Raw genomic sequence first — 25,218 nt, 5'->3', positions numbered from 1 at the left:
CCTCCTTGTTGCTATTATTAAAATCTTAAAAAGGTGCCAAATCTTAAATGAAGAAAAAAAAATGATTCGCTAGAAATTATTCATATCACAGTGAGCCTCTACTAAACCTGGCAGGGGTGCAATATTTTCGGTGAAATTAACATAAAATATACAACTGCAAATTATCCAGGAAATAGCTATGTTCTTTACAGTGCGCATTTACATTTGGTAAAAAATGTTCTACTTATCTGTCTAGCACAAAGCTCCAATCGCTTCCAAAGGCAGTTTTAAAGGGATAGCGATAGCTCTGCGCAGGGAGCCCAGTCCTTGCAGCGGCTGTAACAAATAGCTGGTGGGGAAAGTGACCTTCCATAATTACTGAAGGTAACACTCAGGGCTGGACATTCCTTGTTGTGAATACTAACAATCTAATTTTAGATTTATTTCCCTTTTGGTACGCTGGATGGATTTCCTCTCTTAGGCCTAAGTCCTTTCTACTAAACACAAGAAAAACTGTAATACTATGTAAAATGCAAATTTTGCTGTAAATATTTTATAAAATTGTTGCATACATCCCAAAAGCTATAGGTCTTAATTGAGAGCAGGCTATTTTTCCAGTCAATATATGGAAATGGAAAATGCTAATTCATGTTTTTCTACTTATGAAAAACCCTGGAGAATGGCAAAACCACAAACGCACTCACTTTAATATTATAAATATAATTTGGCTCCCTCTTTCCAGTCCCTGATGTCCTGGCTTTTATCTCCCAATGGCTGCAGAGGAAGAATCAGAGAATCGCTTTTACATCCCCTGCGCAGGAAGTCACCCCCGCACGCTGCCAGCTTGGCAAAAGAGCAACAGCCGGAGCTCGCAAACGCGGCAAACAGGAACTGAAACACGAAATTCCAGTGCTCTTACACAGGAAACAAGCCCCAAACGACAGCAGACCTGCTCGGGGTGAGCGGCGTGCAAACTCAGCCCCACTGCCGAGAGCCACTGCCACCATGGGCCGGCTGCCTGGAAAAGGGATGACCCCACACCATCCCCCAGCCCCAAGGCTCTTCCTTTGATTATTTTTGTTTTTATTTTTTTAATATATATTTTTTTATTTGCTTGGTTTGGGGTTGGGTTTTTTTTTTTTGATTTATGTTCTCCCTTCAGAGCAGCTGGTGGCTCAGACAATAAAGCCTGGGAAGAACCTCTCACGAGTTGCAATGAATATGACTAAAAGGCGTTTAGCCTGCTCCTGCGTACGGTGACTTGCGCTCACATCTACCCATCCACTTTTCATTTCCTTGTAAAAGAAAAGACCGGTTTTCGCGTCTTCTAGAAGAGAAATCATTAGGCTGTTAAAGTTAAAACTCTCCAAAGGTCATTGATGCTGGCTTTGAAGACTGAAAATGATATTATTCCCCATTAGACTTTTAATCTCATGATTAGAGCTAAAGTTAACATGGCTGTTTCATTTTCTACTAGGGAAGAGTAAACTCATTTTTTCTTTCTCTACCAGAATACTTAATGGCATCCTATCTTGATAAGCAACATCTCATAGTTAAACAGTACGAACAATGGAAATGCAAAATACTTTGCAAGAGGGTTTTTGAATTTTTAAGTATGTTATTTGATTAACCCTGAAAAGTCTTACTATACGCACAGCAAAATCCACCCATGGAAATCCCACCTGAGTCAAAGGACCTGCTCTTGGTTGTCGAGACTGCAGTCTCCGCTGGCACCCGCAGGGAGACCAGGGGGAAAGGATCCATCTATTCCCAGTTTGAGCTCTTATTCCCACATCCCCTAAAACCTGCTCCTACCAATGCTGCTGAATCGAGTAATGCTCGTGAGGGCAAGTGGGAACTGAAATGCCAGAAAGAGCTACTTGCGTGCGTGATAACTGCCCCCTGAGGCTCCTCGTGGATATTAAGATTAGATTTGTGAAAACCTTCCTGAAAATTCTGTGGGGCAAGAATTTACAGGTGTGCACTGGTTTCAAAACCCAGTTTATAGCATTCACCATGCAGACGCATGGAAAAAATTCAATTTTCTTCATTCAAGACAGACTCTGATAACCAACTAGTAAAACTCAGACTATAATTTCTTATTCAGTGTTCCACATGAGATGCATTTTGCTGAATTTAACATGTTTTGCTGTTAATGGATTTCACAGTGTGTTGCCATTTTTATACAGCTGTCCAAATAAAATATTGTGTACAATGATGTGCTTTTTACTGCATTGCTAGCCTGCAAATGGCAGCCACTTCCCCAGTTTAAGCCTTAGGAAAATGGGAAAACTCTTTGACCAGACCATTTAATACATGTATTTTGGGTTTCTAGAGTTCTTTTCCTAGTAAGTCATGTTCAAACAAGAATAAAGATGCAAGATAGATATAATTACACCTTGTACATTTATGGTCAATAGTATTTCCACTGAAAGGAAAAACAAGCCCAAATATTTTCAGGTGTTAATAATAAAAGAGTAATAAATCAGACTTCTAGAAGTAACAGACCAACACCTTTGTGTTACTTGAAATCTGGCCTCCTAGCCTGCTTCACAACAGTCTATTATCTTTAAAATTGAAGACCAATGTTTAGATGGCAGGGACTACTAGTGCACAAGACACAAACCACTCGGTAGTTAAGAGTTTACAAGAAATGTCTGTGCTGAACTCCAGAACTGCTAACCTTCACCATCCGGAGCTGCTTGGCAGTGAAGCATTTACAAGCAACTGCACATTTCTGTTTCAGAACAGGCTGTTGGGAAAATACACAGTGAGTTTTCCCCACATCAACTCTGCATGGACTCTTTGGCACCCAAAGCTGAACGCTTAAGCATAGAAATCCCCTGCAGTCAAAGAGTATGATGGATACCTGGGCATTAGATGTTCTGAGACAAAACAAAATTTTAAAAGGACTATCGACTTAATATCGACTTAAATTTCAGGCCATTATTTTTGAATTATTGTAATTACACCACCACACCACACCCCCCGCAAAAATATGTTACAGATTGCTTTTTCATTGCATTTTTTAAATTTTTCTTTGTTGAACTAAGTCAAAGGATATATAACTTTAAAAGGCTTAGATTAAAAAACCTAACATTCTCCCTCTAGATTTTCAAATGCAATATAAAGTAATCTAACCAAGCAACTAACATCTCATAATTTAAATTCCCGATTGCTTGAAAGTTCATCATTCAGGTTTAACACAGACATTGTTGATTTCAGTTTCTGGCACATTAGAATTAGCCTCCAAAGGAAATTCTCTCCATTGATGTTCTGTAAGTGGAGGCACAGCTATTAACAGTTTTTAAAGATTTTAAAAGGGTCAGGAGTATTGTTTTGCTTCCCTTTTTTTCCCCCCTAAATCCTAGATTTTAAAAATAAATACTGAATCAAAAGGTCAAAAGTTGCTCTATTCTTTTTTCAAGAAAAAGAAAAGAAGGGGAAATTCTTAACTAGAAAGTTAAATAAGGAGAAAATGTCACTGGAATACTTTATTCCCTTCAACTCTAGCTATCTATATCCAGCCCAGCTTGAATCAGTTACTGTTCATTGCATGAGGTTTCATCATTTAACTTTTGTTGCCAATATTTATTCCTGGATATAACTCAGAGTCATGGGGTTTAAGAATATTTGTCCGTACCTCAATAATACGTGATAGCTGATGCGTGCAAAACATAACAGCAGAGGACATACCAGTGGTGCTACTTGATGTTGATCCTTTAAAACACCCAAACTCTATCTTAAGCAAAATCTAAAACCAATGGATCTGCCTGGCCTGAACCACACTAAAAAACTCGCCTGTGAATACAGAGTAAGATACAGTCATCATGAAATCTAAACATTTCACAGTTAACACATACAACGTTCAAAAGATTTGGTCGTTTTTTAAGGCCCTTGACTGTCCTCCAGATGATGGACGATGGGCATCTGAAGGCAGGATTAAATCTCAAGTAGGCTGTGATTGACTGAAGTAGTGATTTATGCACATCAGAATTGTGCTGTGTACTTCCTACCTGCAACGCCATTTTTTGCAGTCTTCTCCACCAATTCAGGAGGTGCAAAAGAAGGAAACACCAGACCAAACTGGTTTCAGCCCGCTCCTACAGGAAGCAGGAGGTTAAAAGGCTCAACTCCTCGCCGTGAGATCAGCACCTTATTCACCCCATCTGTCCCTGGGTTTGTGCCGGCAAGACGAAGCACAAAGTGCAAAGTAGAGGAGAGGCAGGAGAGAGCATATTGGTGAAAAAGACAGCTGTGGAAAAGACCAGGACCAGTGAGGTGTTTTGACCTTCTATGGAGCTCTCTCTTCTGAAGACCATGGTACTCATACACATGGTTTCTTCAGGTTTTTTCAGCTGTGGCAGGACAAAAGAAGATTTTTCATTTATAAAATCATGATTTGCCAGTTCTTTTTAAGTTTGACATTACTGCAGGCAAGTCTGACAGGGACAACCTGAAGCCTTCTTCCTCAAGCTTACTGTACAATCAAACAGTTGTCATTGGCTGCCGCAAGAACAGTAAGTTTTTTATTTTGTTATTAAAGAAATTTAATTTTTAAAACGGTACACAATGAATCTGCTAAGTCAAAATATTCAATTTAAAACCTTCTGATTCTTACAAAGGCCCAAGGCTGTCAAAAGTTACTAATAAATTGAACAAAAAAGAGTTTGTGACAAAAATTTGATACACAATCCAGCAAGCACATGTGGTGTAAATGACAGAGACCATTCAGCCAAAGGCTTTATCTGTGCCAGAAGCCTTGAAATACTGAAAAAAAGGTAAAAGCATTTAAATAATTTACATGGGCTTCCTTCCTGAGGATCACTTGTAAGGAACCTCAGGGTAGAAAAGTTTTCTTCTACAAATGACAAAAGGTGGCAGTACCCCAAACAGGCAGAGCACACAGGGAAGCTGGGTTTGATTTGACTTGCTTGCATGCTATGACAAAACAGAAATAGAATTTTTTTTAAAGGCCATGTCAGTTGGTAACCTCTTGTTCTAATAGACCAGATTAAACCTTTCCCAAGGTTAGGGATGCTGTTTAGTTTGAAGAATAATTAAAGGCAATGGGCCAACTGTCTCTCTTTGAAGTCAACCGAGCAACAGGAGGAACAAATCTGGACCTTTACAATATAGACAAAACATTTTTCTCTGCTAACTAGAGTTAGGGTTCAGCACATGTGTCGTGGTTTGGGCCTCAAACCAGGACAATGTGTAAGCCAGTACCCTTGCTGATTGAAAACCGGAGGGCTATTCCGTAATACAAAGAAAAATAAACGCTTTAGGTCCAATGCTCAGAAGTGCTGAATATTGAACCAGATATTCAAAAAGAGTGAAATCCAGAATTTTATCAGTAGAAAAGCAATTTAATTATATTTTACTAATATTATATGCTTTCTTTTCCCATTCTCCTATGACTCGAAGCAGCCTGGAACCTTGTCTACGTTTCCCCAAAGAGGTTGAAAAAAAGAGTTTTATAACTCTGCCACGAGCTAATTCCTAACTAACCCAGTACGGGTTTCTCCAGCTTTGCCGACAACATTAATTCCTTTGTTCCTTATTCACTTTTCGTATTTCAGCTCTCTTTCACTAAAACGCACAAAACTTTCTGTCACTAAAGAAAGGTAGTACTAGTACCTGGTGTTTGCAAACCAATAAATCAATTTGGCAAATACAGAAGAAACGGGAGTAACATCTACTTTCTCCAGATAAAACCATTATCTGTTCATAATCTACCATAAAGAAATCTTGAACACCTAGGTTTTAGGACAAAACCAATACAGACATTAGTCCCACAATTCCCATGAGGAGAAGAACAACTTCCTGAAAACTTTATTTATATGAAGTCTGAAGACTGTACCTAGAAATGAGGTAAGGTTTGCTCCCTCCTTCACCCCCAAGAAATATTCTGGTGTTTTTCTCTGGAAAGTAGGACACAGAGAGGTGCTGACCTCTCCACTGGGAAGGAGTAGAGTCATTTAGCCACCTGCAGGGAGACCCCTAAACCCATAGGGTGAAGACTTGCTTTCTTTTCCAGATTCAAGATTAGCAAAGAGGGGCTAAGAAATTTGTTTGTGAACTTATACATGGCCACACACATATAAAATATCTGAGAAATAGGCAGAAAGCATCTCTGCAGACTCTTAAATACAAACACACAACAGTTTTCAAGGTTAATAGCATTAATAAAAATGAAGAACAACTTACACACTCAGAGAAATCACTGCTACACAGGGCAAAGTTCACTGTAAAATAGCATTTTTTTTGCCACACTGCCTAACTGACGTTGAAAGGCTGGGAATAGATCGAGGTGCTTGCTAATGATAACTTTGAAGAAACATCACGCTTAAAACTCAGATTGATTGCAGAAAAGGTGTTTTATCAACTGCTCACTTTATGAATAAATATGAAACTACCAGGAAAATGTTTAAACAGGTGTAATCACAACTGCATATGAAAATTGAGTTTGGAGGCTGTAAGGAATCTTAACACAGTTAAGAAAGAATGAAAGCAATGTAAAACTGTGATCATAGCCGATTATGCATGTATCATGCAAAACAGGAATGTTGTCATAGCAGCTATAAAAATGTCAGTGAAAACTGAACTACTATTACCAAGTTGTAAATGAAATGAAAAATGCAAAAGGAATATGTGAATGAATACATTAAGGGAAATGTTATTTCTTTCCTGGTAGATAAACAAGCAAAACAAAATACATTCTCATGAAACGGAGCAATTTGTATGAACAAATATGCATAGATAACAATTGCAGGAGGCCACATCTGCACAGTACGACTGGATAAAATTATTAAGATTTTGGGTAATGAATTTTCCAGCCTTAGAAAGGAAGGGACAGTAAAAACATACTGTTATGAAACCAGTTTCAGAGTAAGAAACCAATTAAGTAATAGATTATATTAAGGGCCAATATTGTTTATACTAAAGTAAAGGGAGCTGCTTCTGCCTGTTAGCAATGGCAATTTGGCTTTCAGTGTGACTAAAATGCTAAAAAGTGGGGCTTTTAAAATGAAACATTTCTAGCCTTTTATACACTATACTCATTACAATGCTATTTAAATACTTGCACAAGTGCTTAACACTAAAAATAATTAACACAGAAAATCGAAACCCAGGGCCTAGAGTTGGACAAAATAAGACAAGGACCTATTGGCATAAGCAAATCCCTCTGCCCAAGAGCCCGAGCCAGCAGCGAGCTCCACTCCGGCAAAGTCCCCTGCAGCGGCGCCGGCAGGACTCCGGCCAGCCCATGGCACTCGAATGCGGCAGGATTAAGGCTCTCGTGTGCACATGGAAACATCATGTATGTTGTTCATCTGTTAAGATAGGTACACTTAGCTTTTTTTTTTTTTTTTTTAACTAAAATTAGTCTTTCACAATAGCCAGCCACTGCAAAATGAAAGTCTAGTACATATTGTTAATTAAAGCAAGTCCACATAGAATTGGATATTGAAGCAGGCACTGGGTAAATATATGAAGGTTGTACCTTCATTTCTGAATTAAAAGGGCAATTACTTGGAATATGCTTTACAAACATCAAAGTTAAAAAAATATTTTTGAGTTCCTAATGTGTCCATAATTAATTCACACATTCAGCTGTTGAGTCCAGAAATATGTTCCTGTTGATAATTTGCATCTAATGCTTCAAAAACAATCTGGCACATTTTTATTTGCCTTAATGCCTGAAAGCTATTACCAAGATAGTGCTTTACAATGTCATCATCATTGCTACCACGTATATGCTTTAACTAACACTAGTGCTTAAGTCTGAAGAGTTTCCCTCAAGAATTAAACAGTTTTGTCTCAGGACACAATGTCATGATGGAAGAGAATGTATTTAACAAATAGCACCTTTAAACTTTAAATCAATTAGAATTCAAGTACTATGGCAAACAAAATACACAGGAAAACGGGAATTTTACAAGAATTAAAGCTGCCCTTCTTCCAATATTGATTATGTTTTATTATAAGTGAGATTCTGAGAAGTGTTAGCCATCCTCAACTCCCAAATCAAGGGGAATGAGGAAAAAAGCGCTTCATGAGATCAGGCCTGAGTATCAGAAATGCTTCACATCCTCATAGGGGATGCCCAGGGCTCCTATCTATAAAAGTCAGTTCTGCAAAAATGACCCTTACCTACATTCTTTTCCCATACACGTGCACTTAGAATCTACTGTGACAGGCAGGAGTCCAAGACCATCCAAAATTAGCCCAAATTTTTATTTGGATAATATATAAATTAGCAATTTTGTTAAGATCTGAATTTATGAAAACTATGAGTTCCTAAATCAAAAGATAAAACTCTTTGCTTCAATTTTTAAACAGAAGAGAAAAACATAACTGGGAATATATTGGTTTATGTTTGATTTTGAATACTATCTCAACCCCTTCACTACTGTGGTGGTTTCATCTTAGTGACTGAGCTGGTATCAACTGCTAATTCTACAAGCATAAAATCAGCAATCTAAATTGCTGCTTTTTAGAAAATTACTTCTGTAGTTATTATTGCAGTTTGAACTCTTACGAGCAACAAATTTATTTTGTTATTTTTAAATATTATGTTATTTTTAAATGTTAACAAAATAACAAACCTATATTTGGTCATTTTTTGTTCATAATACTTGATTGCATCTGAAAGAAATGTAAGTGTGGATGGATGTTATCCCTCCTCTTTGTGTTTAATTCTGGCAGAGTGTTTCCAGAACTTGAAACATGATCTCCAAGGGCAGCAAAGGTAATTCAGCTACTTGGTGTCCTACACTTCATACAATGTATGATATGCCACGGCTCAGAGCAGGACTCAGAAAACTCTCCCCGTTCCTCCAAACACGGTGTTTAACTTGGTTGTCCCCATCCCATCAAACAGGGAGGTGTTTATCCAGACAGCAGTCCAAGAACCAGACCACCGAACAATTGCAATGGGACTTCTGGAAGTTTTCCCTCCAGCACTCCCTTTTGTCCCCAGTGTCCCTCAAAGCACAAGCAGGGCCTCGTGCTCCACATGGCACGTACCTCAACACATCCGGTCTGTGGCCCCCTCCCTCCCTTGCTGCTCACCAGCATTCAAACGTGAATTTTGACCGGGAGCGCTGGCAATTGCACGTGTAAGGACAGGAGCGGCACTGGGGAAGGGCTCTGCTGAGCTCCGAGGAGCCGGGCAGCCCCTTGTGAGGTCACAAACACTTACGCTTCTCTGGAGGCAGGAAGGTCCTACAGCAATCCCAGAGTCATAGCGCGACCAGGAATCATTATTTCACCTGTTCGAGCACTCACTGCCCCCCAGTTGAGTTTCTCGTGCACGTTTCTCAGAGAAAGGGAGAAAGAAGGGTGGGGACAGATTCCCCAACTCCCCCAGCCGCTGGGGAGGAGCTGCCCTGACAGATTTCCATGCTTCTGTCTGCTGCCACGGCTGCTCAGTGCCCCCCGTAGAGCCCACGGCTGTGTGTGCCCATCTTCCCCTGTACCTAATAGAGACGGCACATCAGAGGCAGTGGTAGGTGGGGGGAGAAAGGGGAGAAGCTTTAAACATTGCCAGGTCAGCGCAACAGGAGGTAAGCAAGTACAGAGGCAGCAGGAACTGCTGAAAGTTTTTGATATACTCCCAGGTGGACTCCCCAATGCCTGTAAATGTTTCAAAGGGGGATCCCCCTTCTGTGGCCATGGAAATGTTTCAAAGGATCCCCAATCAGTGCAATGTTTCAAAGACCTCTACTCTCTAAAAATTCCACCTTGAACCCCCCCCAGCCTTGGCTGAAAACATTTCTAAACAGATCCCTTCCTGGCTAACCACGGCTGAGGAGGTCTGTGCTGCCCCTCACAGCCCTCCTACAGGCCCCACTGTAAAACAAAACAAAACAACACAAAACAAAATAAAACATCTACCATTTACCTCCTCTGGGGATGTACCCAGCCCGCTCCTTCCCCAGGGACCCCGCACAGGACCCAGTATGCCTCTGTGTTTGTGCACAGGATATGAAGGGCTAGAGTGCAGAAGGGTAATTTTTCAAAGCGGTGTGTGGGAGTAGCACTGGAAATTCCCTGCATACTGCTTTTTAAAAAATAAACCCCCTACCTCCATGAATTATGAGCAGGGCCTCCGACTCCAGACTGAGAAGCTGAGAGGTTGAAGAAGGAGGCACAGCCAACTTAACTGGATGCACTTTTTAAGACTACGATGTAAGAAATAACTGAATTCTTTAATCACATTACGGACGCCGATACTTAAGAGGTGTCGCTGCTACAGAGCAGGGATTCCTTTGTTGACAGTCACTTGAGCAGAATAAAACGAAGCAAGTGCTTAGGATATCTCAACTATTGATTTTGTGTTTCTCAAAGTATGAGAAGAAAGTGCTGCTGCAAGGTCTTGGAATATCAAAACCAAGGGTGGTTTTTTACCTAAAAATTACATGTCAAGGCTAACTTCATTGTCTTGGCTCACTTCAAATTCAAAGGAGAGATAAAAATCTCTCCCTGGAAATGCTTATCCTACTCAGACTCTTATCTTAGATTGGTATCAATCATTCATTTTCCCCAGACAGCATCTCAATGACTATATTAAACCAGACACCTTAATTGTAGACAGATACAAGTTTATTGAGATGAGTCCAACCCTAAGCTCCTGAGGAGACACAGTCTAAGGGCAAGCTTCCCCCCACCCTCCCAAACACCCGTACGTTCACCCTGGGGTCTCAGTGCACCCCCAGCACAAACAAATCCTTATCTGTAGATCTTAAATTGACAATGATGACATGAATAACCCCTGTGACACAAGGCTGCAGAAACAGCTACATTAGCTTCTTCCTCTCTCTGCCCATCTGGCCAGACTCGGTCTTACACAGAGAAGGGAAACTCTTGCACCCCTTATTTTACAAGTGATAAACCTGCCTGAGCAGGTAGGAGGCATGTGCCCATCTCTCCTATGGCCTGAGTAAGGGATCAAGGCTCTTGGGCTTTGAACAAAGGGCACAGGAGCAAGCCCAAGAGGCAACCCATCGCTCTCCTTACTGTTACTGACTCAGCACCACATGAAGGAACACCAAAAATCGGCACAGCGTTTATTGCTGGAGAAAAGGTGACATCTAGTCTCACCCTTCCCCTTCAGTATTCCCCAGTAAAGACCAAACACCAACAGCAGAATCACTGACTACACCTTTTCGGAAGCAGTCACACGTCCTGAAGGAGGGGAGGCCCAAGCACCTTGTGAACTAAGATGCCTAGAGCGAGAGGAAGCCTGGCTCTGTATTAAAGGTTTCTATATTTCACTCTTTCCTAAACTGCACCATAAAAAGAAGTGATGACTTGAACTTAACGAACGTTCTCAGTCCATATCTCAGCAAAGCAACACAAAGACATGACACCACAATGGAATAATCACTCACTTTCTTACCCTGTCCTGGTATTTACAATGTTCTAGGTGTACAGAACTGAGTCCATATGCACCTTTGTCTTTACAGAGAGTTCTTCCAAATATGTGTAATAACTTATGTACAGCCTTAAGGAAACAATAGGTACAGTTTTCACAAACAGCAGCACCACACTTTTCTCAGCCTCTTCTGCCTTCTACCACCGTCGTTTTCCAATAGCACTAACAGTGAACCTTGTAATGTTATATATATCATCGTGTATTATTCCAGACAGCACTACTTTGGGGATATACATAAATAAACTTCACACATAAGTTACCGGCAAATTAAGAAATTATATCTTTCCAAAAGGAAAAAGAATTCCCCTCTTGAATCAAGCAGAACCTTAACTCAGCACTTCATGACCTTTGTATTTAAAAATCATTTATTAGCTTCTTGATCACAAATTAAGTTGAAACAAGTGCTAAGCTTGCCTAAGGACTCCTTTCTTTCAGGCTTCTTAAAAAAAAATCTAGGGGGGAGCTACATGAAATCACTATGGTCCAATTAACAAGGATCTCACTCTTCAAGCTTGCAAACAAGAGATTACATTAACACCTGCTACAAAAGCAAACATTTTTAGATATCTTCATCTTAACCTGCTTGACATTGACTTCAAACTCCTGCCTGGCTCTCAGATGAAAATTATTGTGACTGACATGTATATTTTTCATTTGGGGGTGGCGGTGCAAAGACTGTGTCAGTCCACATTTCTCTCTCTGGTATTTATGCATAATTCACTTCAAAGATAATAGGAGTTACATACATGCACTGATGGGAGAACAGTTTCCGAAATGTAAAATTGTTGAAGGAAAACCATTATGCTTAGAGGAGATAAATGCTGCATGTGAACATATGAGACACGCAGGGTGCACTATAGGGTCCTTGAAGGATCTCATCCAACATACACCTACAGGGGCATGTGTAACTAACTCCTTTGTGGTCTGTGCATCAAAATAAACTGATCTTTTGGGCCAACACATATATTCATAACATCTGTACAGACAGGAAAAACATTTCTTTGCGTTCATCAGCAAGGCAATCATACAGCTGCAGCAGAAATACAACCCATCAGATTACAATAACACTTTACTACAAACTCTTGTGACAGTACTGTAGTAGAAGGTAGCAAGCACTGATTTTTAAAACACTTCTATGTCTGAAAAGTTGAACTTTCTGAAGTCCAGAATTGTTAGAAAAAGAAGAAAAAACCCACTGAAATAACTCTCTAAGTGTTTTGTTTTGACAATGTTCCTCAGGAATTCACCACACTTAGCTGGGAAAATGCTAGCAGTTAAATCTATTCAATGTCATGACATACAAAATTGAAACATAATTGCTCCTAAGTGGTTGACAACTGGCAAGTACATTTTACATGGATAGAGAGAAATTTATGCTATCAAATGGAAGATACTGTCAAAAGTTTGATTTTAATATAAATGAAAATGCTACATGAGGACTCAAAAGGATAAGGAAAAAAGCTCAGCAGTAACACTTTTATAACCACATATTTAAAAAGCTTTGAAGTGAAGAATCATTACATCAAAATCATTTTCCTTGAAAGATAAAAAAAATAAATTACAGCATGAATATTAACAAGTTATTAGAATAGTGAATTTCAAAGAGCAGCAAAAAACAAGCAGCCGATGAGTGGCCTAGTTTAAAGAATGTCTTACCAATCATATGGTTAGCGACATGGATTTGTATCTCTCTCTCATTCTCAAAGGTCATCTGGCACTTGATGCATTGATAGGTCTTTTTCTGTTTAATAACCAAAAAGAGATTAGAGAAAACTGCACTGTAGCATAAGGCAAGTGTGATCATGAATATAGCATGTTACGTGCTTCAACTTTCCTCCACTGAGGCCTTTTCTGCTCATATATCCCCAACAAGACACCAAGTTGGGCCAGCCTTTTCTGGGACCATAAATACAATCTCTAATTAACAGCCTGCTTTAGGAGAATTTTTAATTTGAACTTTAAAAATTTCAAATGATACTACTTGAAAATCTGATTGAGTACTTGAGCCATAATCAGATTGCTCATGTCATTTAACCCATTGCAGTAAAAGTTCCTGCAGAGTGAAATAAAAGACATTGAAAGGTAATGCTGTTTTCAGAAAAAGATCAACTTTCTCAAAAAATTCCACCTTTAGTTAAAATCAAAATACAGTAGGCAAAACACCTATAGTTACCTGGGGAAGTGAAGGACAAAAGGAAAAAATGCATTTTGTAATGGTATCCCACCCGAAATCCTGGAAAAATTGCATTACCACAAAGAATGGTTTCCTAGCACAATCTGTTGTGTATTTTCTCTGTCTCAAAGTCATACCAGGGAGGCTTAGCCACAGAAGTCAGGAGATAGCGTGAAGAGGCAATTACATGAACCATTTATTCAAATAGGGAAAATGGGGTTTGCACTCAGATTGACACTGGTGCGTATACTTGTGCAACATGACAGGAAAAAAAACCAAGAAATAATTTGTAGAAATTAAAATGCATGTTGACAAGCTCAACATCCAAGTTAGGGGAAAAAAAATAAAAGACTATTGCTAAGCTTTTGTACACTTGCAAAAACTCTCATTTCCCAAAGCAGGAGTAGGGTGCTTTGGTCTAATGTGCACGCTCAATTACTGCCTGGGAATATGCTATCTAAATAGACATCTTTTGACGTGCAATTTAGAAAAATTGGGCCTTTTGTGCCTACTTCTTCCTAGAAAATAACTGCAACTCTTGCCACCAGGCAGGAGCATAAGAATGGGGTCCGTATCCTTATGGCTAGAGTGGATGGCAGCAGAACGTACGTGGCACTGGCCACAAGCTCGGTTAGCCGAGGAATGGATGAGAGTCCCAAGCCATTAGCACTGAGAAGCTCAATTCAGTAAAAAACACCCTCTTAACTTTTTTGAAGCAAAGTATTTTGTGGGTATTTTTTTGTGCACTTTTAGATGCACTTTATTTTTTCATACAGCCTCCACCCCACACCTATGTATAGAATCCCATTTTTAGGAGAACAGTAATAAGTTAGAAGTTTTGAGTTAAACAGAGGAGTTGCTGTCACCCCCTTTGCGCATGGGATCCAATTTCCTCAAGCACCTGCTGAGGAAAGAACAAATTAGGTGCTGCCAAGAGCTTCTTAACTACTTCCCATGTCATCAGTGGCAACAAGTTAGCCTGCTGGAGGTTAATGAACAGGCTGTAATACCATAATAACAAATGCACCAGTCTATGGATGTCATGCGTATTCCATGAATTCTGTACGCAGTATGTGTTTGCACATAGGCAGGGCTTTCTAGGCTAAAATAACAATGGGTGATTAACATGATAATTGGAAGAGGACTATACTCCATTGGCCAAAACCTGACACAGCCAACCATATAAAAGGAAATGGTTTGGATTGGCTAGTTATCCCTAGGCAGCTCAAGAAAGTATCCTCCTGGAGTCCATTCGGAAATCAAGGCTGCTAATGGAAAAGCAGCTGGATTTCTGCAGCACTCTTTCTTGGGAATCTATTCCGGCAGACGAGCACAGCACACATACGTACACATGTCCTCTCAAACACACTGGCATACACATGCTGAGGGCTTCTAACTTTAAAAACAAAACAAAACACAAAAAATCCTTGGAAAAGAAAAACGGGATTGGGCGGTGAATGATTCATGTGGTCACATTTAAAATTTGAAACCTTCCTCTTCTTTAAAACTTCAAAGCTGACTAAGTTCTGTGCCTTGTTCAGCACTTATCTCTGTTATGAGGGTTCCCTAAGTAACTAGCTAACGACAATATTTCAGCTCAACTCTATTTCAGCTCAACTCTATTTCAAACCTTTAAAGTTATATTAAACACAGACAAATGATTCATTTTTTTTAATTGATTTCGGTGCTTCTGAAAGCTACTTACTAACAGATCTGGAGACAGGAAGTCTTTGTTTATCCACAGACCCAGTGCGAACTCCTCCACACCATTTCACAAACTTATAAAACACTCTGGTTGGCGTGACCACCCCTCAGAGAAGACAGCAGATCTCAGACTTCCTCTGAGTATTATCTTTAGCCTCAGCTGAGACACACGCATGCAAAAGAGCAGCTTAACTGTGGCCACGGCTCTTGTGATAGGCTTGATATGGAGTGAAGTTAATAAACAGCCTCATACAGGCCACGAACTAACTATAGCTAGATTAGCACTCAAATGTATATGCAAGAGATGGAAGAGCTGAACTTTTGGCTCATTAATAATTCTCTTTAAAAGAATGACACAAAAACAGACTTCTGTTCTCAGTAAACGGGAAGCGCTAGTTCTAATGCAAGTTTGTGTTATTTGTGGCACCAAATGTGATTTTCTACTACTGTTTTTGTGGGGATGAGGGCTTCACAAACATTATTAATGGCTCACTTATCTCTTCTTAAAGTTTTGTCTTGGCACGTGGTGACAAAAGTGCCTGGACTCTGAGGAGCTAACAGAGTCTAGGTGATGGCACCTAGGTGACAGAAGAGACCAAATTGAGCAGGCCCTTCAGCTGAGAGCTCAATCCCCATTAAGTCAAGATATTTAATTCTAATCTTGGCACAATGCAGTAGTATTAACAACAGAGGGTTCTGGCTTCCTTTCTGAAGTAACTATTGTTCCCATGGGTTTTCCAGACTGTCCTCCTTTAAATCTGGAAATGGTTTCCTGTTCTACAAAGAAAATATTCCTCCATTCAAGTGGATTTACAAGGGAAGAGAAGGGGTGTGGGGGAGAACAAAGAGTAGGAATTGAGTCCAAGAAAGCGTGCAGGAGAAAAGGAACTGAATAAAGGAGCACAATAGGGTTCATTCTTCCAACTTTCTATGCCACCTCCTTTGCTTCTTCAGTCCAAATAACCTAGGTGGGCTAAATATAGTAACACCATTCAAGATGGAAATTTAATTGCAGTCTAAGCATTTGCCATTGTCAATGTTAAACAAGCATTGTTTATGAGAACTATGGTACAAAATAAGGATAAACTCATTGTAAGAGAAAGAGCAGCCTGAAACGTGACTGCTCCCAGTATTACAAGAGGCAATGAGAAATCTCAATACTAAACAACTAGTCATGTTTCTCAAGACATGCACGGTCCTCTGGAAGGTGTGTTAAAAGGAATTAGTAAAATATATTCAAAACTGAAGCTCCTAAACACAGAAATATGTTCAGAAAAATTAAAGCATTACCTCTGATGGGATCATAATAGAATTAAAAAAAGGTCTTGAGCTATACACGTGCCAGGTACTGGAATGGTACCTCCACTTGTGGTGCTCATCTAAAAAAACCCTTTTAGTCCTATCCAAAAAGACTAGCTCGTGTAGAACTAACTATAAGAATCAAACACAAATTGATGTTAGAGCAACCTTTTACTAAAAAAGCCTATTTTATTTATTACTCTTAGTGATGTTCCATACAGGAGACCATTGACTTCACTTAAAATCTCCTAATACAAATCCTCTGATGCAGATGTTTCTATGTACAGGAGGCAAAAACTTTGTCTGTCTAGAAATCTACCTTTGTTGACCATCATGACTGGCTCTTAGTTAGATGTCCTAGAAACACAGGTGATGAATTTATAGATATTTCTTCCTGGTTGTTTGCCATACTAAAATGTAAGTGAGGAAAACAAGAACACAGCAGCATTTTCAAGGGTTATGTGCTTTCTCTTTCATTCTTATGGATATTTTAAAAAAACCACCAAAACTGCCAAGCAATTCTGAGTACTTTTTGATCCTCATCTAGATGTCTCCAACTGATTTTCAGAACAAAACCTCCAAAAATTCAATAATAAAAAATCCAAACTTTATACTCCCTTTGTGGTGCTATATCCATGTGCATAAATACGCAAACATAAATACATACAAAAAGGAATGATTTTCTTTCTCCTGCTCTATCTTTTTTTCCTCCCAAATATTTTTACTTTTTATTAATCAAGAGCTAATATTTAGTTTCCTTGTTCCTTCAACTTTGGGGTTAAATCTTCATTTAAGTTTTTTTCTGAAGTTCCTCTAGGCTTCCACACTCTCTTCTTCAATTCAAGAAGTATAACTGCTGGCAGAGTGATTTCCAGCATTTGGAGAAGTTAGGTATTTTGTACATCATCCTCACCTTTTCCATTTTCTTGGATTTCATTCCGCTTATTCTTACTCACTCTGAAGTATATACCCATCCCTATATTTTCTTTCTGACTGTACCTTGTCCTAATCTTCAACTGCTTTTCTGTTTAAAAAAAAGAAAAATCAATAAGGTGTTTAAAAGAGAAATGTAGAAGTGCTCAAGAATTGGAGAGAAGCAGCTCTTGTCTGGACATCTGCAGATTACTCTACATGCATTGTGCACTTAAGATTGCTCCAGTAAAATGGTATTTTACCTGCGCGAAGCACACTAACAAGATGACAAGAGAGATTGTGTTCAACTCTCTTAGCTTTGCTATGAAGCCAATGAAGTTAAGTAAATGCTATTCTTGAAATACAGGGATTTTTCACCATTTGAAAGACAGCGTAATTCTTTGGAAACCCCTGTGCTAGGCAGACACAGAGGACACTCATTGCCTTGAGAAACCTGAGTGAAACACCAACAGTTTCCACGTGACCTGATATGAGAATTCAGGTCTTGTACCTATAATGAAGGGCAAGATAATGAATTATTCCTAATAACAATATATCTATTCCTGGGATGCATACCATAAATGTCTCTGATATTAACATATGTGCAGGCCATAGACACCTGTTGAAGGTACCATTTGCCATCTTCACAAATGCTGATTTTTCATTATCTTCTACAAAGGAACTAAGACCTTTTCTCATGGGATGAAATTCAAAGCATTTACCTTATTGAAGAACTTAAAACTCTCCTCTGAGGGAACAAGTATGGAAGCTGTCACCAAAAAGAAAGAGTTAAAGCAAGAAATAAGAGCAGAAAACGGCAATGTATTCTGCTTCTGATAGTCGATAGGAAAGAAAAGGTAATACTTTAGGCTAAAGGCACAGCCATATGAACTAAGAATTAGTCCTACCTAAGAGAACAGAGTTGTTTTGAAGAATTTAGAAGGAAATAAAGGCCTGAGGAGGAGAAAGGAGAATGACCTAGACAGAGCCCCAGCCAAATTCTCAAAAGGTATCACACCGAAGGAGGGATATTTCCATTCCTCATTCTTTTACAGAAGTAGGTGTGTTTGCCTGGATGCTTAGTCACACTCACCACACCCAGAGGGAACAATATCCAGTTGTTTTACTAAAAAAGCAAAAAAAAAAAAAAAAAAAAAAAAAAAACCCACCAGAAATTAAACTTTCTGTGGGATTCACTCAGAAACCTGGAACAGGGCATTGAGGCCAGTGGGTGCAGGAACAGGCAGTGCCATGCTCTGAGCTGCGCCCGCACACCCTGGAGCTACCAAGTCCCGCTGGGGACACAGCCTGCACCATTGCTATTTGAGGCGTCTCAGCCTGTGTCCTCAGGACTGACTTAGGATCTTCTCATGCTTCCTGAGCCTCTGGTGTTCTAGTTGAATAGTATTTTCAGGTTCTTTAATGCAGTAAGATGTGTTTGTGGGTGCTTTAATTAGCAGATTGACATAAACAGGCATCCACGGCTGGAATTATTCATTAGGAGTTGGGTGCCTAATTTCCTTAGATACTTTTGAAAATCTCACCCCATCATGTTTAATTAAAAATGTCAGATGATATCAATACTCAGATGTGTCTGCTGTTGGTCTCCTGAGAAGTTTTCCAAAATCTACTTCTCATTCCATCTGTTCCTGACAGAGGAAGGACTGACTTGGCCCATTCTTGAACCAAAACATCAACAAATAATTTTAAAAGACTATAAACTGCAAATGATATTAATCTCCTGAGTAGGCTTCTGAAACCTCACTTGGATCTGCACGTTCCCAAGTATCTTGTAAGCTAAGAAACAGGAAAGCAGGCTATCTGCAAAGATTAAAGGAGAGCACACTTATATGTAACCTGCATTAGACAGCAATTTCCAGATTTGCTAAGAAAACTACTTGTCTTACAGGAGGGTCATGATGCAGATCCTTTTAAAATCACTTTTAAAAAAATCATACACACACACACGCACAAGCACACACATATGCACACAGACATCCAAGTAGCCTCACAACGTTCACTCTGACAGACATCCATAAGGACAAGCTCTTTAGCACAGAAATTTGTTTTAGGTGAGAATTTGAGGGGTAGGGTGGAATTCACTACATTTTTCCTCAAAAGTTCCTTTCTTCCTGCTCGTGTTTAGTTCACTGGAAAGAAATAATCTCATTCCTCAAGTATGACAGATCAGATTTGATTTGGGTTTTTTTTGTTTTGGGCACTCAGCATCTGCCTTTTTCATGGAAATGCCGCAGCTTTTCCAGATCTGCCAGTTCAGTAGCATCAGAATTCATGGACAAACTCAATCCCCACCATTCAAGTGTCTCAGCTCTCTGTTGGTTCATCTAGGGCAGTTTTACGATAAAAAATCTGATGTGCTGCCACTGGGAATCAAGGAGCCTGCAAGGCTGAGCAACATCTAACTTTTCTATGTGTATTACTCTACCTTTCCTTCTGTTTTGTTGTTTTTATAGTAGCACAAGTAATTTTATAAAGTGTCAGTTTAAAAAAAAAAAACAACTCAGTCACATCAAAGGTCTACATTTTATCCCTCAGACATTTTAAAGTTCATCTGTACTTACTCTGGGAACAGGGGACGTCTGGGTACCTTTCCTTTGGCCACTAGTCTCAGGTGTCAGGTCTCGGTGGTCTACCTGAATGTGGCTCTCTAGGTCTTCAGCACTTTCAAATTTGACACTACACTCTGGACACCTCAGACTGCCACACGGTCTCTCATTCACCTCCTGTGGAGTCAAGCCCGAAGACTGTCCGTTGGTGCTCCTGGTCATGCATCCAGCACACAGGCCATAGGGAAGGCCGTTCACATCCAACTTTACCAAGTCCTGCTTATTCCGGAACTCCTTCAAGCACAACGCACACTTGTAGAGTTTTTGCAAGGCCTGGCCATTGGGCGACGAGGTTGCAGAGTTTCCTGCCAATTTCTGCATATGGAACGTCCCGTGAATTTTCAGCTCAAGGGTAGAGGTGACCGTCTGCATGCAGACAACACAGCGAAACCCAGTGAGGGAGTTTCTGAGATCTGGATGCATCTGGCAGTGCTCGATAAATTCCTCCTCACTCTGCAGCGGCATTTTGCAGATCCGACATGTCCCTGTATCCAAACTCTTGCTGTGAGTGACTTTGTGCTCCGTCAGGGTCAGGAGAGATGGGAAGCGTTCCCCACAGATGGGGCACATGTAGTGCTTAGCTGGGCCTCGATGGGTCTGCATGTGCTCTCTCAGGCCATTTTCTGAGAAAAAGGTCCTTGAGCAGATATTACACTTGTGGCTACCTTTGATGAATTCTGCTTTCTTCCTAGAACAGTCATCCTCCCCAGGCCTGATGTTATGATCTCTCAAACGATGGTTCTGCAAGAGGACCTCCATAGTGTAGGCAGCTCCACAAATGTCACAGCCATACATGGGCTCAGAAGCATCTACATCATCCTCACTGGCTTCGTGACTGTTGGAAGTATCCGGATTCTTCATTAACATGTTCTGGATATCTGCCCCATCTGTCTTCTTATTTGTGGGGGTCATGCCATTGGCTGTACCATTTTCAGCGCTAGCATCAAAGACACAATGTTTTTCCCGCAAGTGCTTTTCAAGCAAGATGATGGCGTGAAAAGCTTTGCTACAAAATTTGCAGTTGTATTTTTTGCTGTGAGTTGTGATGTGGCACTGGAGTTCTACCTCTGTGCTAAAGGTCTCACCACAGAAGATGCATTTGTGAGACTTTGACGGATTCCCCAAGTGACTATGCTTCACGTGGATCTGGAGATCCACCTCCTTCCTAAAATCCCAGTTACAGGCTGTGCAACGATACATCTTCTTTTCATTGCTATGCTTGACTGCCAGATGCACTTGGATAGATACCTTGGAATCAAAAACTTCTTGGCAAAGGGTGCAGTGATACAACACAAAAGTATGCATGTCCAACAAATGCTTCTGCAAATCATCCACCGAAGAAAACTGTTTGTCGCAGCTCTCACATACATAATGAGTTGAAGTTGTCATGTAATGTACAGTGAGATGTTGCAGAAGAGACTCCTGGGAATCAAAGTCTTCTTTACACTGAGGGCAAGACTGTTTCCTCAACAGCAACTCCAAATGCAACTTTAAATGGGTTTGAAAACTTTCAAAATTTGAGAACTTTAGATCACACTGATTACATGGGTATTCACCATTAGACACTGAGTTTACGCTCGCAGAAAGCCGTTGCCTTTTAGGGGAAGAGACTTCAACATCAGAAGAAACTGGACTCTGCTCTGCTTTTGACTTCTTATTGTGTGCCAGAGGAATGTTCTTGTGGTTTTCTTTAATATGCTTTGTAAGCTTCAGGATGGAGCCAAAAATGGGGGAGTTTGTGCAATAAGGGCATGAATAAACTTCCATAAAAGACTGTGTTGGCTGAATGACAGGGGAATCCAATTTTGAGTTTCCTACATTGCAGTGAGTCTGCTGAATATGCTCAGTCAAGGTTGCTTCAGTCAGAAAGCCCATGGAGCACTGGTTACAGAAGAAAGCGTTGTTGCCATCTTGAGGGGTAGCATTTGGGCCGCAGTGAGTAATACGGATGTGTTCTTGTAAGCTATTAATATCTGCAAACATCTCCGGGCAGTAGTTACAGTGAAAGGCAGAAATGTTGCTAAACTGCATCATGGGATAGGCATGGTTTTTGTGCACCTTTCTCACGTGTTCATTCAAGTTGTACAGTGTAGGCATGGAATCAAGGCAGATCTGGCACGTGTGGCTTTGCTGAGGTTTGTCTGCATGAATGGTCTTCAGGTGGATCTCCAGAACAGCAAGGCTGTTGAAGTCACGCTTTGAGCAGTACGGGCAGCTGTAAGTAACTTTAGACCAGTTCTGGCCTTCCTCTCTGTCCACAGACCTCATTTTCTTTTGTCCTCTCAAAGGCTTTAAGGTGGAATCTGGGGTGGAACCTCTTTCCACCGACGCGCTGGAGTCGGGCGTTGCACTGCTCATGGATGCCACGCTCCCCAGGACTGGGTCAGGGCTGATGCTGTGATTGCTGGAGTCAGGTTGCCTGTGGCTGTCCAAGTGGCAATAGACTTCCTCCACTGAAGAAAACTGCTCCGGGCACATAGGGCACTTGTGTTTTTTGTTGGCATGGGCTTGATGAATGTGTGTGAGCAGCGAGTTTTCGTCTGCAAATACTTCAGGGCAATGAATACACTGCAAATCTGCCTTCTCGGAAAGCTGTGGGTGGCGTGTCATTACGTGCTTCTCCAAATCTTCAGTCTGACTGAATGTCTCTTCACAGTAATCACACATAAAATCATCCTTCTTCACCTCTTTCTCAGTCTTTGCCATATGTTCCTTGTTCTTTTTATGAGCTTGCATGTGACTCTGCAATGAGCTGGTAGATGAAAACCCACGCTTACACACAGTACACTTGAACGGTTTGCTGGAGCTGTGGGTTTTCAGGTGAATTTTGAGGTGGTCGCTGCGAGAGAACGCAGCCTCGCATTCATGGCAATGGTACTTTTTATCCCCTGTGTGAAGCTTTATGTGGCGATCCCTACTTCTCTTGTGCTTAAAAAGCCGGCTACAGTAGGTGCATTTGAAAGGTAGTTTGTCACTGTGGATCTGCTCGTGCCTTTTAAGGTAGCTCAGGCGAATGAAGGACTTATCACAAAACTGACAAGGATACGGCAGGCCGGTCCCCCCTTCCTCCTCCCCGATGCCGAGATCACACCCATCTCCTATCATCTGAGTGGGTGATGCAACATCTTTGCTGGAGGGAGATGAAGCCACCCAGGAGAGTTGTGGGTCGTCATCACCATCTGTAATGGGAAAGCAGAAAGGAGATTAAAAACAATTCCCAGTGCATCTGTGAAATAAGGACAAAGCTCTCAACAACACTATGGGCTTCTGCTACTACAGCATTAAAAAAAATATCAACTAAAAAAAAAATAATCTCTCTTGAATTTCAAAGGAGGTTTGAGAAAGAGAAATAAAAATATATTTGTACACATAATTCACAAATATGCCAACATATAGCATTAATAAAAAGCATTTTTCTTTAGCAGGTTTAACACCTGCTCACTGTAGCGTGAAGCAATAAACAATGAATAAAGAAAGCAAAACACAATGTGCAATGAAGCAATGCAAACATTTCAAAAAGCTACAGTGTTAAGTGATCACCTGTGATTTTGTGGGTCTTTTTAAATGCTACGTCAAGATGATTTTAAGCAATGTCTCCATTAAACAAAATCCTTCAGTTCTGTCTCAAAACTGTAATAGAATGAAAGGCTGCTTAAAAGCAGAGTCGAACATCTAGGTGAAATAAAAGCATCAGATTTGAGACAGCTCAAGAAAATCAGAGAAGAGATCTACACCATTACCACATTCATTCATATGAAAGGTAATGTTGCCTGCTTGGTACAAAAACAAACAAGCTTAAAAAGCCCAGAAAATCACCATTGGAGATCTCAAGACATCACAAAACAATCAACTTCAGGATAAACTAACAATGGCCCAGCCTCTGTTTTAATAACTATTTCCTTTGCTCAATATGAGGCTTTGGAAAATATTTTATAATTTGATATTACCATAAAGAAACACAGCACTACCTCCAGCAGCAAAACAGTCATTTTAGGAAAAATACATAAAATGTTGGCAGCTTTCATAAACAGAATTGTTAACAAGAAACAGAAGAGAGTAAGTTCAAATATCCTAATTCCAATAAATGCAGAGATGTTGAGTGAAGCAGAAACGCCACTAGTCCGATATAAAACTGAACCACAGAACGAAGCAAAAATAAAATTGATGTAAATGAGGGAAGGCGCTGACCACATATACATTTGCAGATTCAAAAAAGGAACCGGTTCTCCAGATCCGTTGTCCTTATAAAACATTTAATGTTCCTACTTCAGCTCTTACTAAAACAAACCAATAAAAAAATCCCCAACTGTGCGTGTAGGCTGCCACACGCGCACTCCTCGTGCCTGCCAACTACAGAGTCACCAGGCGGAGAAGAGCACATGTACGGCGGAGCAGCTCTCAAAGAAAGGCTCAGCTAATGAGGATATCACCACCGTAAGAGGCTGGCTCCTGTGGCACCGTTTGCTTTGGCAAAGACCACCTTCTTCATCCCAGGAAAAGACAGAGCAGAGCTACCTTGGACAAACTAAACCAAGTAATCACACACCCAACAACTTTTCCAGCACGACGGGGCTGCCTGTTTTCTGGGATGCGTGGGTTGGGCACCCACTGCCCTCTTTAACTAAACCTCCTGCCCCAGAGCGACGCTGGACACCGAGAACGCGCTTCCTCCCGCTCCCAAAATGTGCCCCGATTCTCAGAAGCACGCGCGCTTCTAAGATGCTCAAGGTCTTTGTGCTCAACTAACTCCTCCGAGCCTGGCCCAGCCCCAACCTAAAACACAGGCAACGAGCCCCTGATTTTTACATAAACTTTTCTCAGGCTCCATTCCCCCAACCATGAAGCGGTCTCTCTCTGTGGCTGCAACAAAGCCTCATGTTCCCAATTTAAGCCACCTCCACCGCCCGCCCCGCTGCCGGCGCAGCTTCGCTCTGCCCCCGGGGAGCCCCCGTCCCCCCACCCGCCCCGTCCCCCCAGCTCTGCCGCCAGCCGCATCCGGGGCTCCATCCCCACGGACCTGTGGCCACGGGCCGTCGGAGGGAAGGAGGCAGCCGGCTGCCAGTGCCTGGATTAGGGGCCCC

General features: G+C 40.8%; 1 protein-coding gene across 1 annotated transcript in view; it reads right to left on the bottom strand.

Annotated features, from left to right (window-relative positions):
* The window catches only part of ZNF423 (zinc finger protein 423), a 235,364-nt gene that overhangs the window by 76,571 nt on the left and 133,575 nt on the right, over positions 1-25,218 (bottom strand). The window contains exons 5-6 of the mRNA XM_074157910.1: positions 20,093-23,316; positions 13,079-13,163 (exon numbers count right to left, since the gene is read on the bottom strand). Of these exons, the coding sequence (XP_074014011.1) occupies positions 13,079-13,163; positions 20,093-23,316 (3,309 nt within the window). The remainder of the gene's footprint in view (positions 1-13,078; positions 13,164-20,092; positions 23,317-25,218) is intronic.

This window comes from Numenius arquata, chromosome 13 (genome assembly GCF_964106895.1).
Source record: "Numenius arquata chromosome 13, bNumArq3.hap1.1, whole genome shotgun sequence".
Classification (NCBI taxonomy): Eukaryota; Metazoa; Chordata; class Aves; order Charadriiformes; family Scolopacidae; genus Numenius; species Numenius arquata.
The sequence above is the reverse complement of the archived record's forward strand: the minus strand, read 5'-3'. Positions and strand labels throughout refer to the sequence as shown.